The sequence below is a fragment of the Gopherus flavomarginatus genome, chromosome 4 (genome assembly GCF_025201925.1).
Source record: "Gopherus flavomarginatus isolate rGopFla2 chromosome 4, rGopFla2.mat.asm, whole genome shotgun sequence".
In the NCBI taxonomy this organism is placed as follows: Eukaryota; Metazoa; Chordata; order Testudines; family Testudinidae; genus Gopherus; species Gopherus flavomarginatus.
In genome coordinates, this window is record NC_066620.1 from 213,838,604 (window position 1) to 213,852,340 (window position 13,737).

The window sequence follows — 13,737 nt, forward strand, 5'->3', positions numbered from 1 at the left end:
CAAAATTATCCAACCCCCCCCCCCCCCCCCCCCAACCTGCAACCGATCTGGCCATACACCACCCTCACCCCCAGCCCGCTGGGGTCCAGGCAGCTAGCTCAGGTTGGAGTCTGAAAGATGAGGGGCCTGTGGCTGGGGAGCGGCCCATTGCCAAGAACAGGCCAAGACAGCACCTTCACCAGAGCATAACGCTTGTTCGCCAGGCCACAGAGCCTCCCTTGGTCTCCGGCTGCAGCCCTGACTGCACGAGGAGTGATGTGTGCCCAGCATAATGACTGCCCTGCCCCCCCCAGGTCCAGCCCAAAGCGCTTCCATGCTCACCAGGCCCCTGCCACAGGGAGGGGAAGCAGCTGTAACAGAACTCAAGGGAGCCAGAGCTCGTCTCATCATGCTGCTCGCACGAGATCCCTGTGGGGACTGATCAGTGTTCACGGGCAGGCTGGGGGCAGTGGGGAGATAGCACGGAGGGGGGGTAGCTGTATAACGTGGCAGGAACTAATGCAGCTGCACAGCATTGCCCTAAATGTGATGGGGGACGGGAGGGGAGGGACCAGAGGTTGGTAAGAACAGCTCCAGCCCAGAGACGATCATTCCCACAGGTAACAGTCCAACATGCTACAGCACTGGCCCCCCAGGCAGTCCCAGCTAGGACAGGTCAGGACAGTACAGTCACCAGGGCATAACGCAGCCCCACGGACATGCCACGTCCCAGCTCACAGATCCTGCTGCCTCCTGCAGGGGATGCCCCCTAGTGGCCAGCCAGGGCCAGTTGCTGGAGGGCGGCAGACACGGAGGCCACGGCAGCGGCGTTGGCCTGGCACGGGTAGAAGCCGGAACGGGTGGAGAAGCAGCTGTCCACGGTGTGCAGGAGCCCCGGGTGCTGGGCCTCCCGCTTGCTGCTGGCGTAGAGCTCGGCCTGCTCGTTGGGCTGGTGATGCAGCACCACCAGGATCATCTTCCTCGCCGCTGGGCCGGAGGGGAGAGAACAGCTGTCAGGGCAGAGGCAGATTAAGGGTTCCTAGGGCCCTCCCTACCCCTTTTGCCTACAGCCCCTCCCACAGCTCTGCCCCTCTTCCATGCAGAGTCCCCCACATTCCTCCCCCACCCCCTGCAGCTGCAAGACCAGAGAATCTCCAGCCCCAAGCTGCAGTGGGGGTCTGGGTGCTGGGGCTTCCCCTGCCCCACCCAGTGCTTCTGTGGGGAGCAGGGTCAGGGCACTGGGGCTTCTCCTGCCTGGTGATTCTGCTGGAGGCAGGGATCAGGGAGGGGGAGCTTCCTCAGCCCAGCAGCAGTGGCTGCAGCACAGGGTCCAGAGGCCATGGGAAGGGGCTTTCCCCAACCCGAGCTGGTTGCTGCTGCAGAGTGGAGTCAAAGTACAGGGACTCCCTCTGCCCTGGCAGCCAGTGCTCCAGGCATCCACTAGCCGTGGTGGATTTTTTCTGGGGTGCCCCCACAGTTGGACCCCCCATGCATGGGCCTGTGAGCCCAGTGGCTAAGTTAGGAGGTGGAGCACAAAGGGACGAGCAGGGTTGAGGATGGACAGCTGGGGTGGGGAGTCTGGGGCTGCGGGTCGGGATTGAGGTGCACGAGCCAGGCAAGTCCCTGGCCGTTCGTTGCCTGCACCAGGCAGGCACTTTGGGTCCACTCATTTAACGGGCTTTGCACTTAGTTTAAGGGAAGTGGAGGTGGCAGGGGCCACTGGCTGGAGAACAGCTCAGCCCATGCTGGTGAAAGGGCCACTCACCGGGGATCCCCTCCAGGGCGTTGCTGATGTCTGTGCCTGAGCGGGACGAGATCGGGCAGAAGAGCAGCAGCAGGTGGCTGGAGTGTGGCTCGTACGCCCCGGCCTGCAGGGAGATGCCCTGGGCCATGAGGAGCTGGGCCACCTGGTCCAAGAACTGCCTCTCGCAGCCAGCCGTCTTCCCGCTCACACGGACCTGCAGGGGCAAGGCTGGCAGGGAACGGGGCTGGTTAGAGACACGGCTCAGCCAGCGGGATGGAGTCCCAGCCCTGGTCCTGTGCAGGGCACTCTGCCCCCTAGTGGCTGCAAACCCAGAGGGGGATATGCCCTAATACTGCTATTGGTAAGGGCAAATCCCCCATGCCACACAGACTGGTACCCAAGGGGGCCTGCCTGTTTTAACCCTGCCAAATCGATCCAGCTGTTCTCAAGTATCAGTTTGGTTCAGTGGGGAAAGCTGGGGCTATGATAGGAGTTTGCTCCCATCCCCCTCCCACACCCAGCAGCACCAGCCCTCCCCCAACCCCCATTCACACTCATCAGCGCCAGCCCTCCCCCATCACACCCAGCAGCACTAGCCTTCCACCCAGGCCCCTCCCACACCCAGCAGCACCAACCTCCTCCCAGCCCACCCCCATACACACCCAGCACCAGCCCACCCCCCATACACACCCATCAGTGGCAGCCCTCACCCACCACGCCCAGCAGCACCAGCTTTCCCCCCAGTCCCCTCCCACACCCAGCAGCACCAACCCCCTACCAGCCCACCCCTATACACCCCCAGCAGCACCAGCCCTCCCCCCACCACACCCAGCAGTGCCAGCCCTCCCCCGCCCCCCATACACACCCAGCAGCACCTGCCCTCCTCCACCACGCCCAGCAGCGCCAGCCCTTCCCTGCCCCCCTACATACCCAGCAGCACCAATCCCCTCCCAACCTCCCCCCCCAACAGTGCCAACCCTCCCCTGCTCCACCTGCAGCTCCTGCAATGGCTGGAAAGTCGTCCTGCTGCCTCAGCCCCACAGGACTGTGGGTAAAGACAGTCATGGGGGGAGGATGGGCTGCAGGAGGGTCTTTCAGCCATTTTGGGGGCCGCAGCCCAATCAAGGTGGAGCACTGCTGCCCCAATCAATGGGGCGACTCCAGCCCCACTGCTCCCTCGGCTTGCCTGGCTCTGGTCCCTGCTCCTCACAAGGGAAAGGAACCCCCATTCCAGCCCTACCCAGGCTCCCCCATGTTAACCCGGTCAGGGGAGGTGCCTGCCCAGGGCGCGCCGGGGCCTACCTGTGCTCCGGGTGGCCCATGGGGGCGATGTCTGGGAGGTCCAGGGGGATGATGCCCAGTGAGCTGGAGGCTGGCTGGCTGGTTCCAGGGGTGGTGGGGCTGCCAACCTGCCCTTCAACTCCTCCAACTCCCGCCGTAGCCTCTGGTTCTCAGTGAGCACACGGCTGGCGATTCTAACGGGCGCTTCTAGTGCCTGCAGGAATTCCAGTGTCTCGGGGTCTGAGGAGCCTTTCAGAGCCTGTGGGGAGTGGAAGGGGCTCATTGCTATTCAACATCCCAGCACAGGGGCAGCTACCAGCCAGAGACACAGGGAGACGGTGCAATATCCCAATCTGACCATGGGACTGGGGACCAGGACTCCTGGGTTCCATCCCTGACTCGCTGCGTGACCTAGGGCAAGTCACTCAGGCAGGCCCAGATCCTCCAAGGTGTTTAGGCACCTAACTCCCAGTGCCGTGGTGTCTCTGTGCCTCAGTTTCCCCAGCTGTACAATGTGGATCATAGCACGTCCCAACCGCTGGGTGTTGGGAGGATAAATACATCAAACACTGTGAGGTGCTCAGGGACCACAGCCAGGTAAGCAGCTCAGGTACATGAAAACTGGAAGGCAGCAAGTACTGTCTAAAACCAGAGGGGAGCCACGGGGCAACCAATGTGACAGGAGCAACTGAGGCCTGCCCTACATATGGGTTTTGTACCTGTAGAACTATGGGGGACACAGAGCTGATTCTTTACTAAGTCATGCTGATAAAAGCCCCAGTGTGGACCCACTTAACCTGGAATAAAGGTGCCAGATATCAGTAGAGCTCATTCCCTGGGAATTTAAAGTCAAGGTCAGACAAACGCCTGTCAGGGCTGGGCTGGATAACAGTTAGTCCTGGCTCAGTGCAGGGGCCTGGCCTAGAGGATCTGCCGAGGGCCCTTCCAGTTCTACATTTCTATGAGCCTACGTGTTTCTCAGAGCAGTGCTCCAGTCCAAGCAGGAATTCATCCCAGGAAGTCCTGCAGCCAGTGTTAGGACAGACAAGATGATCACCCGAATGGCTTCCCTAGGGAGGTGGTGGAATCTCCTTCCTTAGAGGTTTTTAAGGCCCGGCTTGAGAAAGCCCTGGCTGGGATGATTTAGTTGGTGTTGGTCCTGCTTTGAGCAGGGGGTTGGACTAGATACCTCCAGAGGTCCCTTCCAACCCTGAGCTTCTATGATCACAGTGGTCCATTCTGGCCTTGGAATCTATGAACCCCTTCTGGAACAGAGCTAGCTATACCGGTATAAGCATAACTGTGTCCACACTAGGGGGCGCTGTACCACTCGAACCAGACCGGAGCAGTTAATGTGGTACAACTCCTATATGCCTCGGACAAGACATGAGACACAGAAACGCTTCCTGAGCCGAGCGTCCCAAGTGCAGGCTAGTGGGAGAAAGTGATCCCACAAACCATCGGGAATCGTCAGACAGCGATGAGGAAAGAAACGGGATCTCGCACTACCCAGCAACCTGGTCCTTCGATCACCAGCTCTTTGGGACAGGGACCACCGTTTTGTACAGCACCTAACACAATCCAGGCTCTACCATATTATAAATAAACGATAGATGTATTTACTCATTATTAGTCATCCTCATCACTGGATCAGTGACAAATGGACACAGGCTCGAGCCCCAGACACAGCATGTAGCTTTACCCTGGGTGTCTCTTACTCTGAGAGGTGCACCGTGGTTTGTCTCTAATATGTGCTGTCACGTGTAGGTTTGATCATGACGACGAAGTCTCAGTGAATCTGAATGGTCAGAAAGTCCCTCACCTCCAGCTGAGTCTGCAGCCTCTCCGCTGTGTTCCGGAGCTCGTGTGCTGTTCCAGCTGCACTCTGGGCACTGTTAGCGTTGAGCTTAAAGACAAAGAGACAATTGAACAGTAGCGGTAATGCCCAGTGTTTTGGCCTCGTTTCAATCTCTTTGTCCTTTGCCATCACATGAGTTTCAGGGGACATCGGCGGATTGCTTCAAATCAAGGGCTCAGTCAACCCACACGTGTTGGACCTAGGGGTGCTGGGGGGCTGCCGCACCCCCGGGCTTGAAGTGGTTTCTATCATATCCAGGATTTACAGGCTGGTTCAATGGCTCTCAGCACCCCCACTGTACAAACTGTTCCAGCACCAATGAATCAACCTGTGGAACAGTCTCCCACTGGGCAGATATCTGAACGACCCACAGCCCTGGAACACAGCTGCAGTGACGGGGGTGTGCAAGAGGGACCTAATGCATCTTTTCTGTCTCTAACTATTGTGAATAAGGAGGGAGCCTATTTACTGGTTAAGGAACAGAACTGAGAGTCACGACTCCAGGGTCCTATTCCTGGTTCTGCCACTGGTGGACATCCCTTCTTTCTGCCTCAGTTTCCCCATCTATAACAGGGGACTATGGTACTTCCTTTGCCTCCCGGCAATCCTCGATGAATTCACATGCCTAAACTGACCCCAAAATTGGGGGAGTGGTAAATAACGAAGAGGACAGGTGCAAGCAAACAATCTGCATTTTAATCGGGCCCAGTATAAACGTACATTCAGGCCATAGTTATAGGATGGGGGATTCTATCCTAGAAAGCAGCGACTCTGACAAAGATTTGGGGCTCGTGGTGGATACTTGGCTCACCATGAACTCGCAGTGTGATGTGGCCAAAAGAGCTAAAGTGATCCTGGGATGTATAAACAGAGAACCTTGAGTAGGAGCAGAGAGGTTATTTGACCTCACTATTTGGCCCTAGTGCGACCGCTGCTGGAACACTGGGTCCAGTGCTGGTGCCCATAATTCAAGGATGTTGATACACTGGAGAGGGGTCAGAGAAGAGCCACAACAATGATTAAAGGATTAGAAAACCTGCCTTGTAGTGATAGATTGAGCTCCCTGAGTCTATTTATCTTAGCAAAGAAAACAGAAGAACGGCCATACTCTGTCAGACCAAAGGTCCACCTAGCCCAGCGTCCTGTCTTCCAACAGTGGCCAAGGCCAGGTGCCCCAGAGGGAATGAACAGAACAGGGAATCATCAAGTGATCCATCCCCTGTTGCCCCTTCCCAGCTTCTGGCAAACAGGCTAGGGACACCATCCCTGCCCATCCTGGCTAATAGCCATTGATGGAGCTATCCTCCATGAACTTACTTAGTTCTTTTTTGAACCCCGTTATAGTCTTGGCCTTCACAACATCCTCCTGCAATGAGTTCCACAGGTTGACTGTGCGCTGTGTGAAGAAATACTTCATTTTGTTTGTTTTAAACCTGCTGCCTATTCATTTCATTTGGTGACCCTTGGTTCTTGTGTTATGAGAAGGGGTAAATAACACTTCCTTATCTACGTCCTCTACACCAGGCATGACTATACCGACCTCTGTCATATCCCCCTTAGTCGTCTCTTTTCCAAGCTGGAAAGTCCCAGCCTTATTAATCTCTCCTCATCTGGAAGCTGCTCCATACCCCTCATTTTTGCTGCCCTTTTCTGTACTCGTTACAATTCCAAAGTATCTTTTGGGAGATGGGGTGACTGGATCATGATCTACAAGTACCTACGTTGGAAACAAATATTTAATAATAGGCTCTTCAATCTCACAGAGAAAAGTGTAACATGATCCAATGCCTGGAAATTAAAACTAGACAAATTCATACTGGAAATAAGGCATCAGTTTTTAATGGTAAGAGTAATTAGCAACAATTTCTGCTCTAGGAATTATTCTGGAGGCAGGTCTCTGGCCAGTGGTATGGGGGAGGGGGAAGTGTCAGACTAGATGATCACAATGGGCTCTTCTGGCCTTGGAATTAAATAATGTTCTTTGAGATTTCTGGACGACAAGGGAATTAGGCCCAAATCCTCAAAAGTATTTAGGCTCCTCCCTTCCATCAAAATCAACAGAGGGGAAGAGCCTAAAATCAATACATTAGAAGAGGAAGACCAAGGACAGGGTAGGCCCACTGCTCAGTGAGGAGGGAGACACAGTAACAGGAAACTTGGAAATGGCAGAGATGCTTAATGACTTCTTTGTTTCGGTCTTCACCGAGAAGTCTGAAGGAATGCCTAACATAGTGAATGCTAATGGGAAGGGGGTAGGTTTAGAAGAGAAAATTAAAAAAGAACAAGTTAAAAATCACTTAGAAAAGTTAGAGGCCTGCAAGTCACCAGGGCCTGATGAAATACATCCTAGAATACTCAAGGAGCTAACAGAGGAGGTATCTGAGCCTCTAGCTATTATCTTTGGAAAATCATGGGAGACAGGAAAGATTCCGGAAGACTGGAAAAGGGCAAATATAGTGCCCATCTATAAAAAGGGAAATAAAAACAACCCAGGAAACTACAGACCAGTTAGTTTAACTTCTGTGTCAGGGAAGATAATGGAGCAAGTAATTAAGGAAATCATCTGCAAACACTTGGAAGGTGGTAAGGTGATAGGGAACAGCCAGCATGGATTTGTAAAGAACAAATCGTGTCAAACCAATCTGATAGCTTTCTTTGATACGATAACAAGCCTTGTGGATAAGGGAGAAGCAGTGGATGTGGTATACCTAGACTTTAGTAAGGCATTTGATACGGTCTCACATGATATTCTTATCGATAAACTAGGCAAATACAATTTAGCTGGGGCTACTATAAGGTGGATGCATAACTGGCTGGAGAACTGTACTCAGAGAGTAGTTATTAATGGCTCCCAATTCTGCTGGAAAGGTATAACAAGTGGGGTTCCGCAGGGGTCTGTTCTGGGACCGGCTCTGTTCAATATCTTCATCAACAATTTAGATGTTGGCATAGAAAGTACGCTTATTAAATTTGCAGACGATACCAAACTGGGAGGGATTGCAACTGCTTTGGAGGACAGGGTCAAAATTCAAAATGATCTGGACAAATTGGAGAAATGGTCTGAGGTAAACGGGATGAAGTTTAATAAAGACAAATGCAAAGTGCTCCACTTAGGAAGGAACAATCAGTTTCACACATACAGAATGGGAAGAGACTGTCTAGGAAGGAGTACGGCAGAAAGGGATCTAGGGGTTATAGTGGACCACAAGCTTAATATGAGTCAACAGTGTGATACTGTTGCAAAAAAAGCAAACGTGATTCTGGGATGCATTAACAGGTGTGTTGTAAACAAGACACAAGAAGTCCTTCTGCTCTACTCTGCGCTGGTTAGGCCTCAGCTGGAGTATTGTGTCCAGTTCTGGGCACCGCATTTCAAGAAAGATGTGGAGAAATTGGAGAGGGTCCAGAGAAGAGCAACGAGAATGATTAAAGGTCTTGAGAACATGACCTATGAAGGAAGGCTGAAGGAATTGGGTTTGTTTAGTTTGGAAAAGAGAAGACTAAGAGGGGACATGATAGCAGTTTTCAGGTATCTAAAAGGGTGCCATCAGGAGGAAGGAGAAAACCTGTTCACCTTAGCCTCTAATGATAGAACAAGAAGCAATGGGCTTAAACTGCAGCAAGGGAGATTTAGGTTGGACATTAGGAAAAAATTCCTAAGTGTCAGGGTAGTTAAACACTGGAATAAATTGCCTAGGGAGGTTGTGGAATCTCCATCTCTGGAGATATTTAAGAGTAGGTTAGATACATGTCTATCTGGGATGGTCTAGACAGTATTCGGCCCTGCCATGAGGGCAGGGGACTGGACTCTATGACCTCTCGAGGTCCCTTCCAGTCCTAGAATCTATGAATCTTCCAGGATCTGGGCCTTAGTACCTAAACTTGGCTATTTTTTTTTTAAAGTTCTAGTCAACTAAGGAGAAAGGTGGGGGTTGATGGGGAGAGCCCATTCTCATGTTATTCCTGTCTCCCAGCTCAGACTCGCCACCTCTCAAATAACAGGTCGCCCCACCCCGGTGCTATTTCCAGGGCTCTTGCCCCAGGGCTGCAGTGATCACACAAAGCATCTTAGAATCATAGAATCTCAGCGCTGCTGGCAGAGGAACCACCACCCTTGGGCTAGGTTGGTCCCCGAACTCTGCCTTCCCAGCCCGCCCTGCAATGCACCCAGCTCTGGGGTAGAGCGCAACTGCCGGTTAGCCACAGACTGCACTAAACCCAGGAGCAATGGGCGTTCACTGCAAATATCGTCTAGAAGGGGGCAGCGTCAGCGGTGGGGGAGATCCCCAGAAGTTATTTAGACAAGAAACGAACACTGTCCCCCCTCCCCTCCAGCCCCACCACCAGGGCCTGGGGCAGGGCCACGCTGCGTGTCCTCACCTGAGGCCTCGGGGTGTCCGGCTCCCCGGCGGGCCGGTCCCTGCCGCTGGACACCTCGGGGCCCTTCGCAATTAAGGAGAGTAACCAGGCCAGTAGGGCGGGTCCCCTCCACTCGGCGGGGCTCGGATCAGCGCTTCTCCCCTGCGCCAGCTCCGGCCCGCGGCGGCCCGCTCGGCCCCTCCCAAGCTTGGCCCCTGCGCGCTGCCCAGGCTCGGAGCTCGCCCCGCCGCCGGGAGACTCCGCTGCGCCCTCCCGTCCCCCCGCCGGGGTGCAGCGCGCCCCGTCGCCGCTCTCAGCCATTTCCTGCGAGCCGAAAGCGAAAGCAGCCGGGCCGGCGCGCCCAGCCCCGCTCTCCGCAGCCCGCCGGCTCCTCCCCCGGCCGGGCATTTCGCGTAGAGCCGCCCCTCCATGCGCCCTGCAAACTCCGCTGGGCAAAGCCTCAGGCAGAGACCAGCAGGCGCCTGCTCCTGGAGTCCTGCGAGGCCGGAGGTGTGCTTGGCGCAGGGGCGGCTCTCGACATTTCGCTGTCTCAAGCGGGGCCGCCTGTCGCGGGGGGCGCTCTGCCGGTCGCCGGTCCCACGGCTCCAGTGGTCCATGGCAGAGCGCCCCCCGTGGCATGCCGCCCCAAGCATCCGCTTGGCATTCTTGGGCCTGGAGCCGCCCCTGGCTTGACGCTGGAGCTGTCGCCCTGTGATAGTAAACGTTTGAGCCTTTACCAGACTGTGACAGTTTAGCTTATTGTAATCTCACCAGGGAGCTCTTCACACCCACTTGCCACCCAGTTAACCTGAGGAACTCATTGCCAGGGGATGTTGTGAAGGTCAAAAGTATCATAGACTAGAATATCAGGGTTGGAAGGGACCTCAGAAGGTATTTAGTCCAACCTCCTGCTCAAAGCAGGACCAATCTGGACAGATTTTTGGCCCCAATCCCTAGGTGGCCCCCTCAAGCATTGAACTCACAACTCTGGGTTTAGCAGGCCAATGCTCAAACCACTGAGCTTCAAAAAAGAACTAGAGAAGTTCCTGGAGGACAAGTCCGTCCATGGCTGTTAGCCAAGATGGTCAGAGAGCAATCCCATGTTCTGGTTGTCCAGAGCCTCTGATTGCTAGAAGCTTGGACTGGCTGACTGGGAATGATTCATTTGAAATTGCCCTGTTTTGTTCATTCCCTCTGAGTATTTTCTGGGCCTGGCCACAGTCAGAAGACAGGAGACTGGGCTAGATGGACCATTGGACTGACCCTATATCGAATGGACCCAGATCTTCACAATCTAACCCTTAATTGTCCACTTAATTTTGTGTTCTCCTACAGCAGGGGTTCTCCGTTTTCTGTCTGAGACCCTCCCAACATGCTGTAAAAACTCCTGCTGTGGAGCAGGTGGCGGGCTTAGGCCTTTAGCCCTGCAGGACTGGAGGCTCAGGGCTTCAGCTTCTGGGGCGGAGGGGAAAGGGTCTCCAGGTTTCTGCCTCGCAGGGCACCAGGGCTCTGGGTCCCCAGCTTTAGACTTATGAAGCGGAGAGTCTCATTTCAGCTCCATGGCTCCAGGCTTGAGACCCACAGGGGCACCAGGGCTCGAGCTTTCTGCCCCACGGGGGACTCCAGGGCTTGTGGCTTCAGCCCTCTGAGGGACACCAAGGCTCTCAGTTTCAGCCCCATGGGGGTGCTGGGGCTCAGGTTTCAGCCATGAGTCCCCATGGACCTGTGAAACCAGCTCATACACCCCCACTCCAGGGGGTCATGGGCTCCTGGTTGAGAACCCTGTCCTATAGCGTGTGTGATCCAACGATCTGTCGCAGTTTGGATTTAGCTTAGACCCGCCTGTTCCCTTCCCCAGACCTGTACAAAAGCTCTGGGAAGGCCAGACGCTCGTACTTCCCAATATATGGCCCAACAAAAGATTTTCTCTCTACTTCTCTCTCTCATATCCTGGGACCAACACAGCTACATCTATGCCACAAACATTCTTAGGCATAGCAAGACTTTTATTTTCAGTGGCTAATCTCTGTTTTATTTTCTGATGTTTATCAATTTAAATGTTCATAGTTGTGGGAAATCATTGGGGGAGGGGAGGGGCTGGCAATTATTTAATGTCAGTTAACAGCAAGATTCAAGGAGTGAAAACTGTATAAACTGTTCCAAACCCAAACTGTCAATGTCACAGGTCAAAATACACATCAAAACTACCCTTAAATCAACAAAGCAAATCTGGGTTTATTGTTCGTTCACATGGCCACTCCTAACCAGCCTAATTCAAACTCTGCAGCACTGGATTTTCACTCTCATTGAACGTTTTCAAACAGCATTTTCCTTACTTTGACTGTGGGTAAATTTTGATGATTGATGAAAACACTGCTTGCTCAGTTTGTGTGAGTCTGGTGAAACTGATGTTTGCTGACATAAACTAACCCTTCCAAACCTATTTTATAAGGCTCCCACCACCATGGCACCTGAGTATCTCATGATCATTAAACCAGAGCACACGTGCACAATCTTTGCTGTACTGAAATGCAGAGCGCGATCACGCCTATTTTGCAAAGGGGAAACTGAGGCACAGAATAGCTCAAGTGTCTGCAGGGAATCTATGTCAGAGTGGACTTGAACTCCTGTCTTCCAAACCACTCAGCCAGCCTTCCTCTCACAAGTAGCTTATGGGTTCCTTGCTCATCCTGATCGTTGTATTCACCTGCTGCCTCGTACCTTATACTTAGTGCATGAGCACTTCAGGCCAGGGTCTTTCTCTCCCTAAGGATCTGTACAGCACCTAGCGTAACAAGGCCACAATCCTGATAGACGCTCCAAGCTCCATCCCAGTAAGCTGCACTGCCTGCACGTGTGAACTGTTGAGTTTCAGACACTGCAGAGGGCGTTCCTAGAAGGGGGCCATGTGGCATGGCAGGGGCAGTTCCCCCTACACCTAGCCACGGGGGTTCCTCCGTGGGGAAGGGGAGGAATTCAACCCTGGGTTGAGGGCCAGTGCAAGGCCAAGGCAGCCCCCTAAGCAGGACTTAATTTGTGCATCTGCCTTCCTTTGGCCCTCTCCTCAGGGCCAAATCCCCCCCCCCACATGAGACATTGCACACAGGGGTGCATTCCCCCACAGGTCTGCAAGGAAGCCCAAGCCCTCAGCTCCGTCATGACCTCCTCCCTGCCCTCCTCATGCTTCTTACTGGGAGAAAAGTGGTGTCGGATTGGGAGCACCGCCTGCAGGAGATTGGGGGCAGGGGCATCCCTGTTACAGGGAAAGGGCCCAGACACTGCTGTGCAGAGCATTGCATTGCAAGGGACATTCCAGGATCCTCTGCTGCAGCCTCCTCTATCCTAAGATCTTCAACAGCCGCCCATCACCCTGACATCTGAGTGCCTGCTGCAGGCCCCATGTGCAGTGCTCCCAGGTGGTGGCATAGGGCCACAGCACCACTGCCCTGCCCAGCCATGATACACAGGGCAGGGCATGGCACCTCTGCAGGCTAACGGGGGGCATCTCTGCCAACTCCCAGGCCGTGGCATGGGGCCACAGCACCACTGCCCTGCCCAGCCATGATACACAGGGCAGGGCATGGCACCTCTGCAGGCTAACAGGGGCATCTCTGCCAACCCAGCCAGAAGGTGCTTTACCTCAGCATTGGCTCCAAGGATGCTAGTTTCTCCAGGCTGCAGTTCCACATCAGAGGAGCCCAGCAGGCCCTGCATGCAGCTTCTCTACCCCTCCTGTCCCAGGTCGCTCACCCCCCTCCTTGCCCTGGGGATGGGCTGGAAGTGCACGTCCATGAAGATGGAAGGTTTGGGGGATGTAACATCCATCATAGGAGCCCCAAACATGGGCATAGCCATCTCGGTACCAGTGCTTGCCATGCTGCTGTCATGCAGGGGCTGGTGGGTGTACATAGGGGATTGCACACAGCTGGATCCCTGGAAGGAAATCAGCTGCCAGAGCTGACTGGGGCCTGGGGGTGGTGGATCCCACCCTGCACGCACTGCAACAGGGTCAACCAGCTCGGCTGGTGGCAGAAGCCAGGTGGTGCACACTTGGCCTGAGCCCTGCAAACAGAACAGGAAAGCAGATGGGCTGAAGGGGCCCATGCCAGCGGACAGAGGGCTGCTTTTACTCTTTTGTGTAAGGGAGAAAAGTTCTCAATTTTATTGGAGGTTGGGAGGGTGCATGGGAAGGAGGGAACTAGCGAGCTGGGAGGAGAAATGCAGAGAGAGAACCCAGGCTCACCACCCGTTCAGCTCCCTCCAGCCTGACCCTCTTCTGCAGTATCCTGGACAAGCCTTGGGGCAGTCAGATTCACGTTACTGAAGTGAGTCAAACAGTAGCGAAGGAGGGTTAATGCCATGGGGTCCATTGTGTTAAACGCGCAATTGTGCAGCTGGAGGGGGGATGCTCCCTAGTTCCTCTGGTTATCAGCCCTTTGAAGTCAGCCCCTGGGGAGAAACACAAGTTCAACCCCCACCCTCCAGGGGCCAGAGAAAGGCTTTCTGGATAAACAGC

At 54.4% G+C, this 13,737-nt stretch overlaps 1 protein-coding gene across 3 annotated transcripts; it reads right to left on the bottom strand.

Moving 5' to 3' along the window:
* Positions 1 to 466: 466 nt before the first annotated feature.
* LOC127048847 (uncharacterized) lies at positions 467 to 9,806 on the bottom strand. Of its 3 annotated transcripts, none has more exons than XM_050948902.1 (5): positions 9,243 to 9,790; positions 4,827 to 4,910; positions 3,026 to 3,263; positions 1,745 to 1,951; positions 467 to 966 (listed from the first exon to the last, which is right to left on the bottom strand). In XM_050948902.1, the coding sequence occupies exons 1-5, from the start codon at positions 9,627 to 9,629 to the stop codon at positions 749 to 751; spliced, it is 1,134 nt and encodes a 377-aa protein (XP_050804859.1). In that variant the 5' UTR covers positions 9,630 to 9,790; the 3' UTR covers positions 467 to 748. The 3 variants fall into 3 exon arrangements, with proteins under 3 accessions (XP_050804859.1, XP_050804861.1, XP_050804860.1); XM_050948903.1 differs by having other exon boundaries at positions 853 to 989; positions 9,243 to 9,801; XM_050948904.1 differs by lacking the exon at positions 1,745 to 1,951 and having other exon boundaries at positions 9,243 to 9,806.
* Between the last annotated feature and the right edge of the window lie 3,931 nt (positions 9,807 to 13,737).

Bases quoted from the DNA above. Each gene is read 5' to 3' on its own strand.
- LOC127048847 (XM_050948902.1), bottom strand. From the start codon at position 9,629: ATGCCCGGCCGGGGGAGGAGCCGGCGGGCTGCGGAGAGCGGGGCTGGG. The intron at 3,264-4,826 runs GTGAGGGACTTT...CACTCCCCACAG, and splicing joins GGCTGCAGACTCAGCTGGAG to GCTCTGAAAGGCTCCTCAGA. The intron at 1,952-3,025 runs GTAGGCCCCGGC...GTTCCCTGCCAG, and splicing joins ATGGGCCACCCGGAGCACAG to CCTTGCCCCTGCAGGTCCGT.